General features: G+C 60.7%; 1 protein-coding gene across 1 annotated transcript in view; it reads left to right on the top strand.

Moving 5' to 3' along the window:
* The first annotated feature begins 70 nt into the window (after nucleotides 1-70).
* The window catches only part of MORN1 (MORN repeat containing 1), a 50,505-nt gene continuing 28,867 nt past the window's right edge, over nucleotides 71-21,708 (top strand). The window contains exons 1-9 of the mRNA XM_012657484.1: nucleotides 71-146; nucleotides 1,374-1,445; nucleotides 2,263-2,361; nucleotides 3,156-3,266; nucleotides 4,498-4,588; nucleotides 5,128-5,215; nucleotides 14,967-15,063; nucleotides 16,822-16,932; nucleotides 21,521-21,644. Of these exons, the coding sequence (XP_012512938.1) occupies nucleotides 71-146; nucleotides 1,374-1,445; nucleotides 2,263-2,361; nucleotides 3,156-3,266; nucleotides 4,498-4,588; nucleotides 5,128-5,215; nucleotides 14,967-15,063; nucleotides 16,822-16,932; nucleotides 21,521-21,644 (869 nt within the window). The remainder of the gene's footprint in view (nucleotides 147-1,373; nucleotides 1,446-2,262; nucleotides 2,362-3,155; nucleotides 3,267-4,497; nucleotides 4,589-5,127; nucleotides 5,216-14,966; nucleotides 15,064-16,821; nucleotides 16,933-21,520; nucleotides 21,645-21,708) is intronic.

The following is a 21,708-nucleotide window of genomic DNA, read 5'->3' as shown; positions in this document are numbered from 1 at the left end:
CGCCTCCTCACGGCCAGATACCAATGGGAGAGGGATTTGCTGGTTGCTAAGGGAACCCCCTGGCGGCAAGATGGCGGCGGCCGGCGAAGAGACACCAACCTCCTGCGGACCGCGCCGGGATCCGCGGACGCGGCCGCCACGGGACGGTAAAGACTGCGGCCCGGCCTGGGCCCGGGGGCGGGTCGCCGCTGTCCTGGGCTCTATTCGGGGCTCGGTCGCTGTAACCCTGGCCCCCCAAGCGTCCCCGTGGGGAGTGGGAGTCCGGGAGCCCGCGCTGAGCCGGGGCCAACGCCGCATGCCGCCCTCCGGCCGGGCTCGCCTTCCCACGCGCATCGGGCCCGCCCTGGTCGCCGCCTTCCCTTCCTCCGCTCCGGGCTGCGGGGGTCCGGGCCACAGGCCCCACCAGCGGGCCGCGGACACCGAGGGCTCCCGCGGGCCCTGTGGCTGCGGTGAGGAGTGGGAAGGCGGGGACGGGCGCCGAGCCTCCTGACTTCCTGGCTGGTGCTCTCGGGGAAAGCTAGGGCGCGCGTTTCACGGGGCGTTTTTAATCCGAGCTGTTAAAATCGAAGAAACATGTCTGGAATGAACTAAGTATCTTCGGGTGGAAGCAGACCTCGATTTATAGCAAATGCAGGAGACTGCGGTCACCCCCTGCCCTCCTCCCATATCCCCTGCCCCCAAGTTGTGCCTTGAAGGCAGGGGAGCTGGTGGGGAGGGGTCGCTGCCCATCCAGGAGCTGCTGGATTCGGGAGTCGGGAGTGGGGAGGTGGTGCACGCAGCAGCTGGTGGGAAGAGATGACGCTGGCCAGGCCCTCCTTGCGTTTAAGTGTGGATTTTGCCCCATGGGGATGGGACACCACTGAAGGGTCCCAGCACAGGGATGGGAGGGTCCTGCTCCTTTTTCTGTACACTCGCTGCTGCCACCCCTTTGCTCTCAGCTGGCTCATGGCTCATCCTTCCTGGCTCAGCTCACATGTTCCCTTTTCAGGAAGATGCCCCCACCCCCACCCCCACTGCCACCTCCCAGACACTGCTGCTCTCTCAGGGACCTGCTCTCACTGTACACTAGCCCTCCTCTCCCTGGGCCTGTCTCCTCAGCACCAGGCAGCTTCTCATCCACGTTGCATACGTAAAGGAACCAGTGGATGGACCAGCAGTAAACAGGAAAACTCATGAAGCCCACGCTGAGCCTGTGAGCAGCAGTGTCCGCGAGTTTGCTGGAGCTGAAGTGCACAGGCACCTCGAAAGGCCCCGGAGGGAGCTGCACACCCACCCTCAGAGCTAGAGACTGCCCCGCCTCCAAATGTCTGCTGAATGTCAGTGCCGTGACTGTGTGTCCCACGCTCACTTGTGCGCATCTTTTCAACATTCAGGTTATGGTGTCTACGTATACCCAAATTCTTTCTTCCGATACGAAGGAGAGTGGAAAGGAGGGAAGAAGCATGGTAAGAAGCTTCTGTGGCTCCTTCTGCAGCTGCCACCTCGCAGATGACAGGGCCAGTTTCCTTGGGGAGCTTGGGCAGGGGAAACAGGATTCCTGGGAAAACCGGCTTTATGGTTTACTTCTGATTATAAAGAGTCAACCTACTTATGTAGAAAAGCCAAGCAATAAAAGAAAGAAAGTGTAAAGTCAAAACCACATGGACTCCCCCCGCCCCAGGAAGTCTGTGCAGCTCCTGGGGTCTGGGCTCCTTCCTGTCTCTGCAGGGTCCACCTGCTCCTGTCGTCCACCCATTTCCTTTACTGCAGGGTTGGTCTTTGGGTATTTTCTTATGCGAGCTCTTTTTGTATCTGTTGACTGTGAGTATTTTCTACATTTTTAAACTTTTAACTTCCGTTGAGTGTTTTTGCAACACAGATACTGCTTATTTTTGTGCTGCCATCGAGGGCCCTCTTCCCCCAGGCCAGGCGTGAAGGCTCAGGTCAAACTCTGTTGTCAGAGCCTGGCCTGGAGAGAGTCATTCCCCGTTTGCGCGTGTGCACGTCAGTGTTGCACTGTGTCCTCCAGCCGCTCTCTCCTCTGCCCTCATGTTGGAGGCAGGTGAAGGGAGTGTCCCCTCTGAGGTCTCGTCCGCACTCTCAATGCCCATGCAGTCACTCTGGCTAGAAGAGCAGGGTGCGCAGGAATGTTCCAGTGAATGTTGTAAGGGCATTTTGTATGTATAAATGTGTTAGACAAGTGACAGAGCCAAAGGCAATCTGGAAGCCCGACAATGCATGGGGTCTTTATGGGTGGCTTCACGGTACCGTGTCTTTTATTAGGTCGCGGGAAACTGCTGTTTAAAGATGGAAGTTATTACGAAGGAGAGTTTGTGGACGGAGAGATCACGGGAGAAGGCTGCCAGCACTGGGCCTGGTCAGGTTAGCTCTGGGGATGGGTGACGAGTTCTCAGAAACCGCCTCGGGTCAGTTGGTCTCTCGCTTCTGGACACAGGAGCCTCTGGTTCCCCTGCCGTGTCTCATCACAGCAGCACGCCAGGTGCGGCAGGGCAGCCGAGGTGCCCCGCAGCTCGCATGGCTTTTATGCCCGTGAGGGATGCCGTGGGGACCCCAGGTTGAGGCTCTGTGTTCACCTGACTGGCAGCTCTGACTTCCCCATAAGGCTTTGTTGGAATAAAGATTTATCAATCCAGAGCTATATTGTTTCCTTTTTTATTTAAAGTTATTTCAGCAACATTTGTCCCCAGAGGAGAAAACTGCTGCGGTGACTCCCACTCCAGCTACACAGGGCTGTCTCTGGGCACCTCAGACCCTCACAGGCAGATGGGGGGTCGGTCCTCAGTTGGGAGCTTTTCTCTGGGGCTCGGCTTTTGGTTGGTTTTTAAGGAGCCTGGGAGAGGGTTCACCCCTAAGTCTCTGACTGGGAGGGGCCTTTGCCTTTGGGCACAGCGCAGTGCATCCTGTGCATACAGATGCCCACAGAGCGCCAGCCTCGGGCCGTCATGCCCACAGCTGTAGGGGGAGGGCCAGACCCATCTCACCATGTTCTCCCTCATTTGCCAGACTGAGCAATGAGAGACACGGATGTCCATTCTGAAATGGTACCTGCAGCCGCCACCGGCCAGGGGACAGAGGAGGTGACTGTTAGTGCACTGGGCGTGCGGGACACAGCTCTGGCCTGAACACCTGTTTCCCCCTCTCCTTGTCCGCATCAGGAAACACCTACTCCGGACAGTTTGTTCTGGGAGAGCCTCAAGGACGCGGCGTTGTGAAGTACAAAGCCGGTGGATATTACGAAGGGGAGGTCGCCCACGGCCTGCGGGAAGGTCTGATGTCCACAGCACTCGCTGGCGCTGTGCAGGGCAGGGCGCTTGGGAGGGGCAGAATCTCACGTCCGCTCAGGTTTGGGAACCACTGACCCGGCCTGACTTTAGAGGTTGGGGAAGTAGGTGGGGGCTTGAGCCCTCCTCTCTCTGTCCCCAGGCTGCGTCTGCTACTGTTCTGTGTGTCCCACTGCTCGAGCCACTGTGCCCGGTGGGGTCCCAGCCTACCGTGTCCTGGGACACTCGCCACACCTCGGTTATCTGCTGCTATGTAACCGCCCATAGCGTCGTGGTTAAGACAGCCACGTTTAATTATTTGCTCACGATCCTGGGGTCAGCAGTGTGGCCTGGGCTTCACCGGGCCGGTCTTCTGTCTCACACGGGGTCGCTGGTGCCCACACGCAGCGGTCAGCCGGGCCTTGACAGCCCCTGAGGTCCTCACAGGCCTGGGAAGCCCCGCTCCAGGGGAGCAGCCTCAGATACTGTGGTCCCTGCCTCCGTGTTCCGTCGGCCAAAGCAGGTCGGGAGGCCAGGTTCACGACCCCCCACATGCACCAGGCGCGGGGCTCTGTGCTGTGCCTTCTCCTCGGCTGAGCCAGCGTGGCCCGGGTACGTCCTTGCCTTTTCCCAGCATTTCCTTATGTGAACAAGTAGAAATATCCCTGGATTTCTGAATTATCCACAATCTGAAAGCACCCTACAACTTACTGAAGCCCCATCCCCTCAGTCTTTCCTCTGACCTTTCAGATCAGAGTGCTCTGAGCAGATCGCGCAGGCCAGGCGTTTCCCTTCTAGCCGTGACGTGGAGCTTTCTCGTAAACCTGCCGACAGATGCGCAGACAGGCCCCGGTCGCGCAGCGGCACTGCCCCAGCAGGACGGGAGAGCACTCTGGGTCACAGATGTGGGACTGAGGGGCCCCTTCCGCCACCCCCAGCCTTCAGGACTGGACCCTGGCGCCACTCACTGGCGCCGCAGGCGACCGGCACTGTGCCAAGTGACACCTGCCGTCCCTGTCCCGGGCAGTGCCCAGGGCCTCCTCGTAGCCTGGCCTGGAGGACCATCTGGCTCCTGGGGGGCCTGAGCCCCGGCCTTGCCCAGAGCTCACCACACTCCTCCACCTGCACGCCCAGGGCAGGGGTCCAAGTCCCTTCTCAGAGGCAGGAGGAGCTGGGAACAGGGTCCGCCCGCACTGGAGGCCAAAGCAAAGCTCATCTCTCTCGGTCCCTTCCCCAGGGCACGGCTTCCTGGTGGACCAGGCTGGACAAGTGTACCAGGGCTCGTTCCACAGCAACAGAAGGCACGGCCGTGGGCAGATGCTCTTTCAGTGAGTGCGCGTCCTGGAGGCGTCGGCTAGCAGCTGGCTGCTCGAGCTGCCCTGGCTGGCGGGTGGGCGAGGCACCCCGGCTTCCAGCCTCTGTGGGTGATCCTCCCCCCAACGCCCAGTTGTTTAAGTACATTCTGTGGTTTTCGTGTCATTCTGTCTTTTTCCCCTTACTTAATGAAATTGATTGTGCATTTAATAGAAAAAACATCAACACCTGCCCCCACCCTATTAAAATACCTCCTGGGAAGGCCAGGCTGGTGGGAGGGTGGAGCCACATTGGGGCTTGGAGGACCCCCATTCCCCACTGCCCTGGAAAGCAGGCCTGCCCTCAAGGCTGGGGGTGGCAGCCATGTCCCCACTGCCTGTCACCAGCCCCACAGCCGGCCCTGGCGAGGCAGGAGCTCTCGGGGCCATCTGCTCAGGGCCTATTTTTGCCGCGTTTCCGGGTGGTATGTGCTGAGCGGGGTCGGGGCAGCTGGTCTGAGTCACCGCTGCCACCTGGCCTCCTCGGCTGAGCGGCCTCTGTGCTTGTCCCTCAGGAACGGTGACAAGTATGACGGCGACTGGGTCCGGGACCAGCGTCAGGGACATGGGGTGCTGAGCTGTGCGGACGGCTCCGTCTACGAGGTATCCAGGGAGTGGGGGTGAGGCCCGGCGCTGGCGCTCTTGGGTGTTTGGAATTGACACGCGCCAGTTCCTCTGCTCCTCGGAACGGAGCGTGGGATCAGTGTCCCTCTCCTCTGCACAGCCCTCAGCTGGACAGACCCCTGCACCAAAGGCAAATTGACAAACAGAGAAAAGCAAACAAAAGTTTGTTAACTTGCGTGCCCGGTGGGTACACCGGAGACACCAGGGAAATGAGCGCACATCAGAGCAGTGGCTTTGCCCCCTGGCGTGGATGCCGTCTCAACCGAAACAGAGGGAAGGGTGTCAGGGCAGCAGTGGGGAGGGGCCAGGACGGCACAGCAGACAGGTGCGGTTTGTGCTGCGGATCTAAGTTGGGGCCACCCCGGCTGGCAAGTCTAGGGGTTTGGGGTCACCCCTCTCTTCCTGGCGCGGAGGGGACAGCCTCACAAACGGAGGTTTCCGTGATGGACATCGATTTTTCTTACAAGAGAGAAACTTCTACTTCCTGTGTCTGCAGTTTCTCAGAATAATCAGCTCAAAATAGTCCTTCTGCCACAGAGGCGTATGTTCGGGTGGCACATGCTGGCTTCCTGCAGACCCCAGTTCGTAACGATGCCTGTGCTCATTTTACTGATGAGAAAACTGAGGCACGCAGAGGGTGACTCAGTTTCTGGGCTCCAGATGGCGCCTGCCTCCCCCCACCAGCCCTTGCATACAGCAGATTCCTGGAACTGTCACCTCATGGAAACGGGTCAGTCGTTTGAGGGTACGACGGGGTGGGCGCCGTCAGCTCAGAGGAGCATTTTGGTGAGAAATGCCCTAGGGTCGAGGGACAGGCAGCCCCTCTCCTGGGTGGTTAGTGGGGATTCCGGGCGCCTTCGAGGCGGGTGGAGGAGATTCAGGCACATGGGAGACCTTTCCAGGCCCCCAAGGGCCACGGTTCACGTGTCTGCCACGTGCATGTGCTGGGCAGGGCAAAATGAGCAACAGCCAGCCTGTTCCCGCGCCGGCACCGACAGCGAGAGGACGCGCGCACGTGCTGTGGCTCCCCTAGTCCCGTGGGGACGCGCTCGGAGCGCCCAGGCCAGCAGGTCGGCAGAGGCCTCTCGGGAAGTGTCAGCCCTCGAGCTGAGGCCGAGTGCGGAGGAGGAGCCCGGGGCGGGGGTGGGGGGAGGAAATGGGCCCAGGCCCGTGGGGAGGAGCTGCGGCCTGGAGCCTGGGAGGGCAGGCGGACCCCTGACTCCTTGTGGTTCTCAGTTGGAGACGGGGAAGGGCGCCACATTTGCCCAAAGAAGGGTGACAGTGGCCCACATGCGGTGCAGAGCGACTTCAGGACGGCTGGGCGGAGACGCTGGGCTTGCCGGCAGGTCGGGTGTCGGGCAGAGACGAGAGGAGAGTCGAGGACGGCCCCTCGCTGTGGCCTGAGCGCTGGATGGACAGTGGGACCTGGCCCAGGATGCGGTCAGGAGGCAGAAACCACAGCAGCCACTTCAGTGGGGAGTTTAGTGGAAAGAATTATCAACGAGGAAAGGGTGGCTGGCTACCAAAAGGGATAAAAGAATCCGGAAATAGCAAAGACAGGAGCGGCCCAGACACCCTCAAAGGTGGGGCTTGGGGGCCAGTTTGGTTGTGTCCAGGGCCAGCTCCTGGCCCGTGGCGGGGAGGCTGGTCGTCCACGGCGTGCGGGGGCTTCTCGAGTAACCAGGCTCTCCCTGGGTCGGCTGCGAGGCACCAACGGAACCGAGGGCTGTCGCCACAGGAGGGATGGCAGAGAGGCTGGCGGGGTCCCCCGGGCATCCCACGGCACCGACAGGAAGGGGCGGCACGTTCAGGTCGTTAACCCTCTGCTCAAGTCACAGCCAGAGAGCCAGAGAGCTGCCACGGCAACGCCGAGGGAGCCCGGGTTTCCTAGAGCCCCGGCGCTGGTGTTGCTGAGAAACGCAGCGTTTGATTGCGTGGGCTGAAGAATCACGCTGTCGGTTGAATCGCTGTCCTTGCCAAGAGTCTCACGTGAAAGTTAGAGCAATGATGGGAAAGAATGTCCCGGAACTGGGAAGAGCCCAGCCCCCTCCTACGATTCCGATTCTGACCTCCATGGAGAGGGCGTGGCTGTAGCTGCAGCTCCAGGTGGTGGAGTTCCAGGGTGCCAGGGGCTGGAGCGTTCCCCAGGAGCCACCCCTGGGTGCGGGAGATGCTGGCCAGAGAAGGGATACCTCCGCGGGTGCTCCTCAGGCCCCTGCCCCCTCGCCTGAGGAGTTAAATACACACCCTGGACTCTGCAAAGGGAGCCCCCACCCCGAGTCGCACCCGCGCCCTCTCGACAAGGCCGGGCATTGCCCGCCGGCAGAGGAGAACCGTTCACGGGGCCCAGCCTCGCGGCGCGGAGGGCGATGTGTTGGGGCTGGCTCGGAGCCCTCAGTGAGCAGGAGCAGGTGGGGGGAGGGGCTGGGCCCCTGTGGGGCCGCCCACCTTCCCTGCTGACAGAACAGAAAGCACCGCCCGGCCAGTCCTGGGATGGCAAAGCCCTTGTCAAGGCAGTTGGTCATTGGCGGCGCCCTCCCCGAGCCCCTGCTGGCAGGGCTGGTGCCTTGGCGGCTTTCACCAGCGCTCGTGTGCAAACGCCGTGGCCAGGTGGAAGCCCAGGCTGACCTTTACAGCGAGGCGCAGGCAGCCGCAAATCACTTCCTTAGCTCTGCAGGGCTGGGCAAGGGGCGCCTCCCTCACCCGCCCCCCGCCGCACCTGGGCCCCTGCCCAGGACCGCACTTGCTGGGCTCGGAGGACTGTGGGCCGAGCGTCTGACGCGCAGCCCCAGAGCTGTTAGGTCGTGGCGTTGGTTTCACTCCCTGGACTCCAGGCGCTGTTCTACGCTCTTCACACGCGTCCGCTCGCAGAACCCTCGGGGTGCTCCTTGGAAACTGAGGCACGAAGCTGGTCTCCCGAACAGAAGGGGCAGAGCAGCCTTTGTCCCTGGGGTTCTGGCATCAGCCTGGGGCCCCTGCTCTGCACACTCGGCCCTCCCAGTCCCTGTGGTTCGGGGAAGACTCGTCCCATGGGTGTGTCGGCCCAGCTGGGTTCTGCCTGGAGCGAAGTGGGGAGCCGTTCCCGCTGCCCCTCTGTGCCAGGCCCCTCCCGTCTGTGAGAAAATCATGAAAGGCATTGTCCTCCCTCACAGCTCTGTCCCCAGAGGAGGGTCTACACCGTGGGTCCTCTGGCCACCACCAGGGCTCTACCTTGGGCCCTGGCTGCCCACTGGTCACCAGTGGCCTGGGCACTGTTGGGCCCCAGTCCGGCCTCCCCTCCTGAGCCTGCAAAAAGCCAAGAGGGCCCAGGGTAGGGACGTCACCCTCCTTCACATCCTGGGGCTGACGGGCTTCAGGGCACCCTCAGCGTCTCCACCAGGGGGCAGCCCAGCCCCGCGGATGGGCACCACGCCCAGGCTCGGGCCTCGTGGGAGAGGCGTCTCCTCCCCGGGAGCTAGAGAGGCTTCGCTCCCAGCTGACGATTTGGGCGGACAGGAAATGCCCTGTGACTGCGCGGGCTCTGGCCACGCGGCCGGCTGAGGACGCCTGGGAGCCGGGCCTGCCTGGGGAGGCGGCCTTGCGCGTGGTTCTATCCGCCTGGGAGCTTTTCAGATCGGATTGGTTTTCCCTCCTGGTGCTCAAGCCTTGAACTCCACGGCAAGTTTCGCGGAGGATTTATAGGAAGGCCTTGCGCAGACCTTTGTGCGGCCCACGTTTCACGGTGCCCGGCGATCCCGCCCTTCCAAGACTTGGGCCCAGAGGACTGTGGCCACCTCAGCTGGCCTGGACGGGCGCTACCTGCAGGCCGTTTCCGAGGCTGCGTCCATGCACCAGGGCGGGCCCGTGGTCCTGAGCACCCTGGGGACACGCCGCCCATCTGCACCGCGGTGGCCCGCGTGGCATAGCCACTCAGACCTGCAGTCGCCGGCAGACGCGTCCCGTGCAGGCAGCTGCTGACTCCACGCTCCCTCCAGCCTCCTGCTCGCAGCGACAGCGTGGCCGAGTGGAGGCCTTTGTCCTGCCCAGACCGCGTGAATGAGGAAGGGCGCCCGGGGCCGCCTGGCCCCTCGGGATCAGGATGGGGCCCACGGGGCCCCCTCAGACCTCGCTGCAGAGGCAGCAGGGGTTTCTACACAGCCGTTTGTCGGAGAAAACTAACTGCCAGGCCTGTCACCTGCCCCTCGTCACTTAGGCTCTCGAGGTGTGCATCTCGGCGCCGGCTGGCTGTCACGCGCCTTCTCCACCTCGGGCCCCTGCGTGAGGCGTGAGAGGCATCAACCCGGCGCGGGGAGGCCACGGGGTGGGGGCTCGAGTGCAGGAATGGTTTTTCCTTAGGGTGTCGCTAATCAAATGTTTAGCCCTCTTTAGAAAAAAAAATTGTCAGGTAAAACACACATAAAATTTGCCATTTGAACCATCGCTAACTGCACAGTTCAGTGGTGCTGAGCACACTCACCTTGTGCGACCGTTGCCACCATCTCCAGAACTGTCTCATCTTCCCAGCCGCAGCTCTGTCCCCAGGAAGCACGACTCCCCTCCGTCCACACCCCCCGCACCCCCGTTCTGCCTTCTGTCTATGGATCCAACAGCTCCGGGGCCCTCCTGGCAGCGGGACCCGACAGCGTTTGCCCTTCTGTGACTGGCTTATGTCGGCGAGCGTCACGTCTTGGAGGCTCAGCCATGCCGCAGCATGTCAGGGCTTGATTCCTTTTAAGGCTGAACGGTACCGCGCTGTACATGCACCACTTTTGCTTATCAGTTCGTCCACGGGTGGGCACGTGTGCTGCTTCCACGGTTAAGCTGGTGCGACTAAGGCTGCCGTGAACGTGGATGTGTGGGCCGGGCCCCGTGGCTCCGCCTGTTACCCCAGCACTTTGGGAGACTGAGGCAGGAAGATCATTTCAGCCCAGTCTTAGGAGACCCACCTGAGCAGTATGGGAAAACCCTGTCTCTACAAAAATTCGCCGGGCGTGGTGGTGGTGCACACCTGTAGTCCCCGCTATGCGGGAGGCTGAGGCGGGAGGATCGCTCCGGCCCAGGAGTCGGAGGCCGCAGTGAGCTGTGAGGGCACCACTGCACTCCAGCCTGGGCGGCAGAGCGAGACCCCATCTCTAAGAAACAACAAAAATCAGCGTGCAGATATCTCTTAGAAACCCTGCTTTCGATTCTTCAAAGTATATAACCAGAAGTGGAATTGCTGGTAATTCTATTTCTAATTTTTCGAGGAAGCAGCCACTGTTTTCCACGGCGGCTGCACCATTTTACATTCCCGCCAAGAGTGCGCGAGGGTTCAGATTTCTCCACGTCCTCACCAACACGTTACTCTCTCTGTTGTTATTTTTTGAATATCCGTCCTAATCAGCGTCAGCCCTCGTGACAACAAAAACAATTAATATGTAAGCCCCACGTGCCGCAGGCGTGTGCCCAGTTTCGCCCTTTGGTTGCCACCTCTGCGGCGGTGCCACACGCTCTGTCTCCCGGCCGCCCCTCGCTGGCCAGTCTGGTCCCGGAGCCCCGAGCTAAGGGGCTTCACTCTTCCCGGCAGCTCTGCGGATTCTCCTCGGCGTGGGCTTGAGCTGTCGCTTCCTCCCCGCTGCACCTGGGCCCCACCCAGGCCCCGGGCAGGTTCTCGGCCCTTCTGCCCTGCGCTGCCCTGTGCGCCGCACCCCACGCAGCCGCCAGCATTCTGCTTTTCATTCATTTAATTTCTAGAAGGACTAGAGAGTAGTGTGCTTCTCCCCGATGTCTTTCTTTTTTGCATCAGGGTTTGCCCTTGGCCATCCCTTACAGCTCCTACCTGGGCCCAGGTTTTCCCGATTCGGAGAAAAGACCCCAGACCCTGGGCAAGAGCAGCTCCCACGGAAGTCAGTGGTCGCCGAAGGGTGTGCCAGGGCAGGGCTGGTGGACACCCCCAGGGGATGTGGCCTTGGTGTCAAGCAGTGGCCAATGCTGCCTCCTGGCAGCAGGTGCATCTCTGCAAACCGCACCTCCTGCCCCCACCCTGGGGCGGAGGAGGGCCCGGCTGCCAGAGCCTCCAGGGAACTGTGGGTTCGGATGTCGGCGGGTGTCGGCGCAGCTGGTTCAGCACCAGCAGGATGCCTGGCAGGTCACACTGTGCGTGACTGGGCCCAGGGAGGTCAGACACGGTGCCCGGTGGCCCCACTGATAACTGGGGGTGAGGGCAGATGCCTGTCCCTGAAGACTGGGGGGGCACCCATCCCACTATGCTGGGCAGGGCCCCCCAGGCTCCAGTCCCCTCAGCAGCTGCAGGGCCCAGGCAGGAGGGTCCGGCGGGATCCTTATGTGCGGGGTGACCTGAGGGGGCTGGGCGGCTGGTCCCCAGGCCCCCACCGGCCGCGGGAGGCGGTGACCTCAGCGAAAGGCCTCACCTGCTGCAGGCCGGACTTTTGGCAATGGTTGGGGGGGTCACGGCCTCCGGACCACAAACATCGGAGCCCACCCTCGGCCCGCCCGGCTCCCCCGGCGTGTTGGCCAGCCCCGGGCAGATGGACTTGTGACAAGGACAGAGACTCGGCGTGCCCCAGGGGTGCTGGAAACAGGAGGAGACGTCACAGCCAGAGTCATTTCCAGGACAGTCTCAGAAAGAGAAACAGCGTCGTTAACTAGGAAGTGTCTCCTGAAATGAGAAAGGAGTCAAGTACTCACTTCTTACAACCCATTCCAGCTCAGTTTTTAAAAAATTATTTGTAGTTTTTATTTTTTTAAGAGACAGAGTCTTACTCTGTCGCCCCAGCTAGAGAGCAGTGGCGTGATCATAGCTCATGGCAGCCTCGAACTCCTGGGCCCACGTGATCCTCCTGCCTCAGCCTCCCCAGTAGCTGGGACTACAGGCACTCGCCACCACGGCCAGCTAATTTTTAGAAATTTTTTGTAGAGAGGAGGTCTTGCTGTGTTGCCCAGGCTGGTCATGAACTCCTGGCCTCAAGCGTTGCTCACGTCCCGGCTCGCAGAATGCTGGGATTACAGGCGTGAACCACAGCACCAGCTCGTCCGTAGTTGCGACAGCACCAAAGCAGTCCCCCAGCCCAGCGCAGCCGGGATCATCAAAAGCATCGATGAGGAAGTCACCGAGCCCACGGGGTCCGGGCGGCCGTGTGGGGAGCTGGGTGCTCCGCCGCAGCCATGGGAGTTGGGAGGGAGCCCCAGCATGGCAGGCAGGGGTGGGAGGGCCAAGCTGTGCGGGGCCCGTCTCCCGTTGTCCCCGTCACGGAGCGTCACCCTCAGGGCCTGGGGTTGCCTCGGCAACCAAGGGTTTTGTTGGGCTTCAGTCCATTCCCGCGTGACCATGTCCTGATGTTGAGTCCACTGTTCACCTCGGTTCTGCTCAAGTTGGGTGTGGACCTGGCCCCACGCACTGTGTCCCCCGCCCCACACCTGTCCTCACCTGGGTGCCAGGCATCGCCAGCAGGGAGGAAAGAAAGCAGGTGGCATTGGCCTCTGGGGGTTTATGTCTGCAGCACCGTGCACACCCCACTTCTGGGTCCCCAGCCTCGCCACGGGGGAGCCCCACGCCGGGCCCTGTCCCGCTGCCTGGGGGCCCAGCAGGAGGAGGTGGCCGCACCAGGGCTCTTGGCCGGGCCGTCACCTGTGTCGTCAGCAGGTGTGGCGAGGAACCTCCCCCGACACCGTGTTAATACGTATTTGTTTACGCTTTGGGTGCGTGTCGACTCACTGGGGAGCGGCAGACTTTGCAAGTGCGTGATTCGGAGCGTCAGACGAGACGCCGCCGCCGTCAGTTAGCGGCGTTGCTCACCCGGATGCCGGTGTGCCCCGACCTGCTGCGTGGCCTCGGGTTCTGGGGCCGCCCGCCCTCGCTCGGGGGCGGACACCGCGAGGCAGAGCCCTGACCTGAGGTTGCTGGTGTGCGCGTCTCCAGCCAGCTGCCAGCGCCTGGACCCCTGCGCATCTCTGTGACCTGCGCGTGTCTGGCTCCTCCTGCCAGCAGGTGCTCCCCCGTGGACAGGCACGTGGCCACTTATGCCCACACCTGCCTCCGAGGTGCTTTCCAGATGGTAGAAGCATCACAATTCCGTTACTGGCGGTGACGTGGGCCCCAGGCGCCTCTGAAGGGCCTGTCAGCCTCGCGCTGATCGAGCCCTCGCTCGCGGTGGCGGCGGAGTGATGAGCTCACCGCCAGCCCTCAGAGGGTCCCGGCGTGGACACGAGTAGAGACACAAGTGTGGGTGGAGGTGCATGCAGGAGACCTAGGAGGCCTGCGCAGGCGGGTCCTGGGGGCGCGGGGTGCGGCTCTGGGCACGCCGGGCAGTGGTGGGTGGTGCAGCTGAGAGCTCCGGAGCCGATTCTGGGCGTTTGCACACAGACCCCTCTCACCTCACCTCACCCACGTGTGGCCTGGGTCGTGGCCAGGCTCTGGGGCCTCACAGCCATTGTTGTCGGCGCCGCGGCAGCTCACCCCGGGGGCCCAGAGCACAGTGACCCCTGGCTCTTCCCATCGTGGGTTGTCGGGGTGACGCCAGCCAAGCGCCCGGCACGGAGCATTCCAGGAACCCAGCTGGTGCAGCCTCGGGGCAGAGCCTGGGATCTGGTGCTGGGGGGACAAGGTCACCCCTGTGGCTCCAAGACAGCCTCCTGGGGTGGGGTGGCTTGGGGGACCTCAGGAGGAAGGGCCCTGTCTATGGTGGCAGCCGTGCCTCTGCCACCCAGCCCCCAGCGGGCAACCCGGCCTCTCCTGGAGCTGGGAGTTGTTGTGCTGCCACTGCCAGGCGCCCACACGGGCTGCCAGCTGTCTCAGCGCCCCCGGCCTGGAGGCATGAGCCGCTCCGGGGCAGCAGCTGCAGGCTGCCCCGCCCCTGCCGCAGCCCTGGGCCCCCCTGGCGCTGTCTCCTGCTGTGACCCGGCTCCCGGAGCAGCTGACCCCAGGCTTTCCCAGCGTGTCCCAGGAGAGATCACACTGTCCGCTGCTCCCACCCTCACTGCGCTCCCTCCCCACGTCCCAGGTCTGGGGTCCCTGGAGAAGCCCCAAAAGGCTGTCCCTGAGCCCTGCAGCCCTGTCTTGGGCCCCACGAGAACAGGCGCCCGGGAGGGCCAGCAGGGAAGCAAGAGCCCAATTAACTTCTGCAGAAGAGTGAATAGAACAAAAACGTGCCTTTGGTTAATTTTTCTTCTAATAGAAGTCATTTGTAGTGAAATAAAATACCATTACGATCTTGAAATTTTCCGTGAAAATAATGTTCCTGCTACTTCACCTCATTTTTCCACTTCCGTGTGAGTGTGGTTCAGAACGCAGGCGGACGGCGGGGGAGGCAGCGTTGGGGGTGCAGGGACGGACCCCTCCCGGGTGTGTGGTTTTAATTGGCCTTTTTCTTTATAAGCGAGCGGCGTGACGAACAGCCAGCAACCGTGGTCCTAACACTGCGGCATTGTGGTCTGCAGGTCTGGGTCTCCCGTGCGACACGGCACAACAGCTCTGTGTGGACAGGGTTCGTGCTGAGAGTGCGCCGTGAGGTGGCGATTGTTTGCATTTGTGCTGCGCGTTGTTCCCACAGGTCCTGGCATCGTTAACATTCAAAAGGGAGTATATTTTGCAAAGCAAATGGAATCAAATTCTAATAAAACGTAGTTTCTCGCCGCCAAAGGAAAGGCTGCCGGGCCCTCAGGACGATGGGGTTTTTCAGCAGCCTGTGGTCCCCGAGGGCCACATGAGTCCCTGAGGAGGCCCCGGCCTCAGGCCTCGCGGTTCTCTCTGCAGGGACAGTGGCACAGTGACGTCTTCAGTGGACTGGGCAGCATGGCCCACTGCTCGGGAGTCGTCTACTGCGGGTTGTGGATCAACGGCCACCCAGCGGGTAGGTGTCCCCAGCCGTCTTGTTGGCCTTGTGCGTCCACTGTGGGGTCATGGCCCAGCCCCGGCAGTCACGTGGGAGGCATCGGTCTCAGAGCACACTGGGGAGAGGCTGGGATGAAGTGGAATCTAAATCTCTCCCTTCGGGGGCATGAAAATAAAATAAAGTAAAATCCCTCCCCTTTTTAGAAAAAACATGTTCCAGTTTGATTTCAAAAGGGCTTGTGGACAAGCAGAGGCCTTGAGACAGACCTCGGTCCCAAGTGGTCCTGCTGCAAGTGGCCTCTCCCAGCCACGGCCCTCCCAGCCACGGGCCTTCCAGCCACATGGGCCTGAGTGTCTGGGTGGCCTGAGTGTCTATGCTGCCTGTCCAGCTCCCCCGAGCTCTCTACACTGTGACGTGGCCACAGGGTGGCCCATGGCCCACAAAGGGGCCAACCAGTTTGGCCTCCGCTGAGGGCTGCCTCTCCAGGCCACTTTCCCATGCCCTGTGCTGTTCCTGGTGGCATCTGGGCAGCCTCTCCATAGACTGTGGGTGAGGGTGCTTCCCCAGGGGTCAGTCTGGCCAGAGACACGAGTTGTTCATCCAAACCTTGGTGCCAAGTTTGTGACGCACACGCAGGTAGGTGCTCAGAGCTGACTCTGGCTCTGCCGATGGCACCAGGAGGCCTGGGCCCGGGCAGCCCCCCGCGCCACCTGGGGTGGGCACCAGGATGGCAACAGCTGCCCCGGCACAGACTCCTGGCGGAGGCAGGGGTGGGAGTGGCTGGGAGCACAGGGCGGGCCCCTGACACCACAAGCACCGAGGGCATCCCCAAGGGGCCTGGCCCGCCGACACCCTTCCTCAGCTGGAGCCTCCCCCGGGGCCCCGGGCCCACCGGAGTGTCTTGGTGACCTCACCTGAGAGAAGAGGGTCCCCAGGCGGGAGCCAGGCGGGAGGCCTGGTTCGCAGCCTCCATCCACCCGGTGGGGTCTCCCCGGGGCAGCGAGATCCTCCCAGAGCACCACAGGGAGCCGCCTGGGGGGCAGATGCCCGGGGCACTTCCCCAGCACCCCCAGCCTGGCTCCCTGGGGCGCCCTGTCGCTCTGCGCCCGAGACTGCAGCTTCCCCCGGCGCGTCGCAGGTGGATCTCGCTCTGTCGGCTCAGGTCGGCCTGGCGCAGAGCCAAGCGTTTCCCGCGATGGCGTCTGAGGCCTCCCTGTGCTTTGACAGAGGTGGCTCCGTAGGGGGTGCGGGGCAGTGGGACCTGGGCGCAAAGCCGGCTCTGGCTGCTCCCACAGCAGCGACACCGTGGTCCGGTGGAGCAGGGGTGGCCCTGGCCGCCAGGAGGCGCCAGCCGGCCCTCAGGAGCCCGCCCTGTCCAGGCCCTGCTCTGGCAGCCCCGCGTCCACACCTCCAGGGCTGACTCAGGACGCAGGGAATGCAGGGCCTGAGTCCCCACCAGCCGGAAGACTTGCCGGAACATTCCACTGGCATGAACACCCAAAGGCCCCTGCATCCCTCACTTCCGCCCCTTCAGTGCTCGGGGGACCCCTGCCGTTCGTTTAGTGTGCTCGGCGCTGTTTGGAAAAGCAGTGCTCGGGTTGTTACAGCAGACCCTCACGTCTTCCTTTTAATGACTACGGGGTCACTCTCTGCGGTGACGGCCGTGCTTGTGCCTGTAGCTGTCGCACGAGCTCCCCCCGGGAGCACCTCTGATGGGGGGCGGATTCCCGAGGCGCGCTCCCAGCCACCGCTAATGCCACACTCTCCTGTCTCCAGCACAAGCCACGAGGATGGTGATTCTGGGCCCAGAGGTGATGGAAGTGGCCCAAGGATCCTCCTTCACGTTGAAGGTTCAGCTGCAGCAGGACAGTGGGGAGGTCGCCAAGAGTAAGTGTCTCGGGGAGGATGGCCTGCCTTTTCCCAGAGACGAACAGCGTCAGGTTCTTAAGCAGGGGAAACGCAGACGAGGTGCCATGTGGGGCTCCTGACTCCCGGTGGTGACGGCGCAGAAGTCCCCGTTGCCCGGAGCGGAGCAGAAGGGACAGCAGGCGTGCAGGGGCTCCTGCCAGCAGGGGGCAGCCGTGGGCATGGGTGTGCGAGAACGTACACACATGCACAAGCGTGTGCACGCATGAACGAGTGTGCACACGTGTGCATGCGTGCAAGTGTGTGTGTGTGTGTGTGTGTGTGTGTGTGTGTGTGTGTGTGTGTGTGTGTGAGACTCCCTTTCTCTTCGTGGAGGAGCAGTGTTCCCTTAGCCCATAGCCCGTCAGCTGATGGATACTGGAGTGGTCTGCGCCTTGGGCTGTTGGGAGTAATGCCACTCGGAACATTCGTGTACAAGTTTTTGTGTGGACGTAGGTTTTCGTTTCTCTTAGTGTGTACCTATAAGCAGAATGGCTGGACCATGTGGTAGATTCATGTTTAACTGCTGAACCATTTTTCCAAAATGGCCGCTCCCTTTTACAATCCCGCCAGCAACGAGCCGGGGCGCTGGCCCCTGCGCGCCCTTGTCAGCACTTGGCACCCTCTGCCCGTCCGGCAGTGACCACCCCGTGGGTGTGAAGTGGGATCTCCCGACGGCTTCCATCTGCATTTCCCTGACCACTAACGACGCTGAGCTGCTTTTCACGTGCGCGGTGGTCGTTTGCAGATCTCTGGAGAAACAGCCATCCAAATATTTCACCCATTTTTAAAAATTACATTGTCTTTTTATTGGTGAGTTAAGGTTCTTTATGTACTCTGGATATAAGTTCTTCATCAGGTGTATCTTTGCAAATGTTCTCTTTCAACCTGTGGCTTATCTGTTCATTTTCTTAACGCTGTCTTTTGACTAGCGAAAGTTTTTTGGTTTTTATTTTATTTTATTTTTTGAGGCAGAGTCTCACTCTGTCACCCAGGCTGGAGTGCAGTGGCGAAATCACAGCTCACTGCAACCCCGAACTCCCGGGCTCAAGTCATCCTCCTGCCTCAGCCTCCTAAGTAGCTGGGACTACAGGTGCCACCACCACACCTGGCTAATTTTTTCATTTTTTGTAGGAACAGGGTCTGGCTATGTTGCTCAGGCTGGTCTCAAACCCCTGGGCTCAAGCGATCCTCCTGCCTCGGTCTCCCAGAGTGCTGGGATTTCAGGCATGAGCCGCCACACCCCGCCTGCCTTGAAGGACTTAATCTTTAACAATTTCTTGTGGTACAGGTTTGCTGGTGAGGAATTCTTTCAGCTTTTGTTCGACTGGAAACATCTTGATTTTGCTTTCATTCGTGATAGATATTTTTCCAGAGACAAAATTCCATCTTTCAGTCCTTTAAAGATGTCGCTCCATTGTCTTCTTGTTTGCATTGTTTCCGACGAGAAATCTGCCGTCATCCTTGTGTTTGTTTCTCTGTAGAAACAAGAGCTTTTTCTCTTTATCAATGGTTTGAGCAATTTGATTTTGATGTGACATAGTATCATGTTCTTTGTGTGTCTTGTGCTTGGGGTTCATTTGGCTTTTTGCCTCTGTAGGCTTTCATCAAATTTGGGAGTTTTCAGCCATTTCTTCCAATAAATTTCCTGTCACAGCCTCTCCTATGTATCACCCATGTATGGGCTGCTTGAAATTGCCCCACTGTTCACTGGTTCTCTCCCTTCCTCCCTACTTCCTTCTTTTTTTCCTTTTTTATTCTTTGTTTTCTCAACGTTTTCTTTAGGGCAGTTTCTATAGCTGTGCAGTTGAGGCTTGAACAGCATAGACTGGAACCGTGTGGGTCCACCTACGTGCAGATCTTGCGCCTCTACCATCCCTGAGACGAGGAGACCCACCCCTCCTCTTCCTCCTTCCCCTCAGCCTCCTCAGCACGAAGATGATAAGAATGACGTCCTTTATGGTGATCCACTTGCATGTAAGGATAGCAAATACATTTTCTCTTCATAAGATTTTATTTTCTCTAGCTCACTTTGTTGTGAGAATACGGTATTTAAAACATGTAACACACCAAATATGTGTTAATCGACTGTTGATGTTATCAGTAACGCTTCCAGTCAACAATAAGTTATTAGTAAAATTTTGGGGAAGTCAAAAATTATCCACAAGTTTTTGACTTTGCCGCGGGCCGATGCCCCCACCCCGCGTTGCCCGCAGTCGGCTGTGTTTTCAGGTTCACAGACCTTCCTCCTGCCACCCTGGGGCTGCTGTGGGTCACATCCAGGGTGGTTTTCATCTCTAGACGTTTGACTCTGTTCTTTTTTATATCTTCCTTGTCTCTATTTCACTTTGGAACACATGGCATGCAGTTATAATAATAACAACTTTTTAAACGTCCTTTTCTGCTAATTCTAACATCTGTGTCAGTTCTGGGTTGGTTTCAATCCATCGATTTTTCTCCTCGTTATGGGCCGTGCTTTCCTGCATTCTTTTCGTGCCTGATAATCTTTGATTAGATGCCAGGCGTTGTAAATGTTACCTTGCTGGGTGTTGGACGTTTTCTGTATTCCTGTAAATATTCTGGAGCTTTGTTCTGGGCCACAGTTAAGTTACTTGGAGACAGTGTAATCCTTTCGGGTCTTGCTTTTATGATCTGTTAGACAGGTCTGGAGGAGAGCTCTGCCTCAGACTAATTATTCCCCATTACTGAAGCGAAACCCTTCTGAGAACACTACCCAGTTTCTGTGACTTCTGAGTTTTCCAGCCTGGCTGATGGAACGAGGACCACGCCCAGCCCTGTGGAGCCCTGGGCCGTGGTCCCTCTGAGTCCTTCAGGCGGTTCTTCCCCGGCCTCGCAGAGTGTCCTCACGTGCGTGTGCTGATCTGTGCCCTGCCGGGTGCTCGGGGGCCCCCGCCGACCGCCAGGGTCTACTGTCTGGGCAACGCTCTCCTCCTGGCCACCTGTCGTCCGAACGCTAAAACTTTGACCTTGTGCCTCGTGACCCCCCAGATTATCAGCTCCTCTTCTCAAGTGAGGGGATTTGTTGGGCTCTGCCTCAGTTCCCCCTCTCTGCACCTAACCACCCCGAACGTTCTCTCCAGGCGGTAGCCTGGGCAGTCACAGACTCACACCCTGTCTTTCCCGCCTTCCCAGGGCCACTGTCCTCAGTTGCCTGGTGCCCAGGGTCTTGAAAACATGTTAATTACAGTTTGTCTGCTCTTTGGGCTGTTTTGAGTAGGAGGGAAGAGTGGTCCCAGCGACTCCTCCTGGTACAGACGGCGATCAGACCACACTGATTTCTAACGCTATGTTTGACGTGTTCTCTCCCCCGGCCAAAGGCACTGCTGGTATCTGTCCCTTGTGCTGCCTTTTCCGTAGTGGCACGAGAGGCCGGACAGTGAAGCCTTTGCTGGTGCTGGCCAGCGGCTCTTGCCGGCCTCTCCTTCCCCACGGGGCCTGGACCTCGCAGAGTCCACAGGACCAGCCCCTGGGCCCTGCGTGTGGGGGGAGGACCTGACGCTCACCGGCGGTCCCCAGGAGGCAGCCCCCGCGTCGGGCCCCTCTCCCCTGCGGCCTCCGGCGGGAGCCCACCTGTGTCTGCTGCTCTGCGTGTCCTAAGCATTCAGAAACCCAGTCACTCCGCGATTCCTCCGCGAGTCCGAAGCCTGTCCCAACATGCAGCACCCACTCTGGGAGCTCAGGACTGGCCTCCCTCCCCCTCCTCCTGGCCCTCTTGGGCACGGCCGCCCTGCCCCTCCCCCGTGCCCAAGCCACACTGCCAGCTGCCCAGCACTCCTTTCTGTCAGGTCCCTGGCTGTGGCGGACCCCCAGCTCCGCCACCCCCGCCTGCCCGGCAGGGCCCAGGAGCTCTGTGCTCAGTGACTCGGGGGGACGGTGGTGTTCACTCCTCGGCACCGTCCTCTGGGAGCTGCCTGCAGCCTGAGGTTCCCTGGGGCAGGACCCATGGGCTGCAACACCTGCCCCCACAGCAGCTGGTGCTGGCGATGCTCATGCACCCGCTCAGCAGGCACTTAGTGGGCACCAACTGTGTGCCAGGCCCTGCGCTGGGTACCTCGGTAGGGGGGCCCACCCCTGGGGTCAAGGTGGGGGATGGGCAAGGACAGAGAGCTGTGATGTCTGCCCAAGGTGACGAGGACCCCACAGAGGTCAGCCTTGGACACGGCTCCCTGCGGTATCCTTTGCGGGCCAGGTGTGCGGCATAGTGACCCGAGGGGCTGGTTATCCCGGAGAGGCCCTCCCAGCATGTGCAGGTGGGATGCCAGTGCAGTGACGGGGCCAGAGTGCTCCGAGGCCCGGAATAGGGGCCCCGGGCTCCAGGACTCGAGCGAGGGGCAGCAGGGACCCCAGGGCTGCGGGGAGACCTCTGGCGGCCCAGGGGAGGAGTAGAGGCTGGAGGAGGCAGGCAGGGCCTGACCAGCGGCCGGCCCAGTCCTAAGCACTGCCCCACCAAAGCCCACCATGGCCCCTGCCCCCGGCGCAGTCCAGGGAGACCCGAGCCTGCGTTTGCTGCGGCACGGTCTGAGGGCTTCTCCTGCTTCTCTCCTGGAAGATGAGAACGGCCGGGTCTTGCAGATCTCAGTGGGCGTCAGGCGAGTGCAGCTGCCAGCCTACTCCGCGGTCAGCTTCTTCAAGGTGGACGAGGACAACCAGGAGACGTCCATTCGGACTCCGTTGTGAGTGAGGGGGACACAGACACGGCGCCCTGGTGCCCATCCAGTGGAGGGCAGGACGGAGGGC

The sequence above is a fragment of the Propithecus coquereli genome, unplaced genomic scaffold (assembly GCF_000956105.1).
Source record: "Propithecus coquereli isolate 6110/MARCELLA unplaced genomic scaffold, Pcoq_1.0 Scaffold544, whole genome shotgun sequence".
NCBI lineage: Eukaryota > Metazoa > Chordata > Mammalia > Primates > Indriidae > Propithecus > Propithecus coquereli.
Note: the sequence above shows the minus strand (reverse complement) of the source record. Positions and strands in the feature narration are given on the sequence as shown.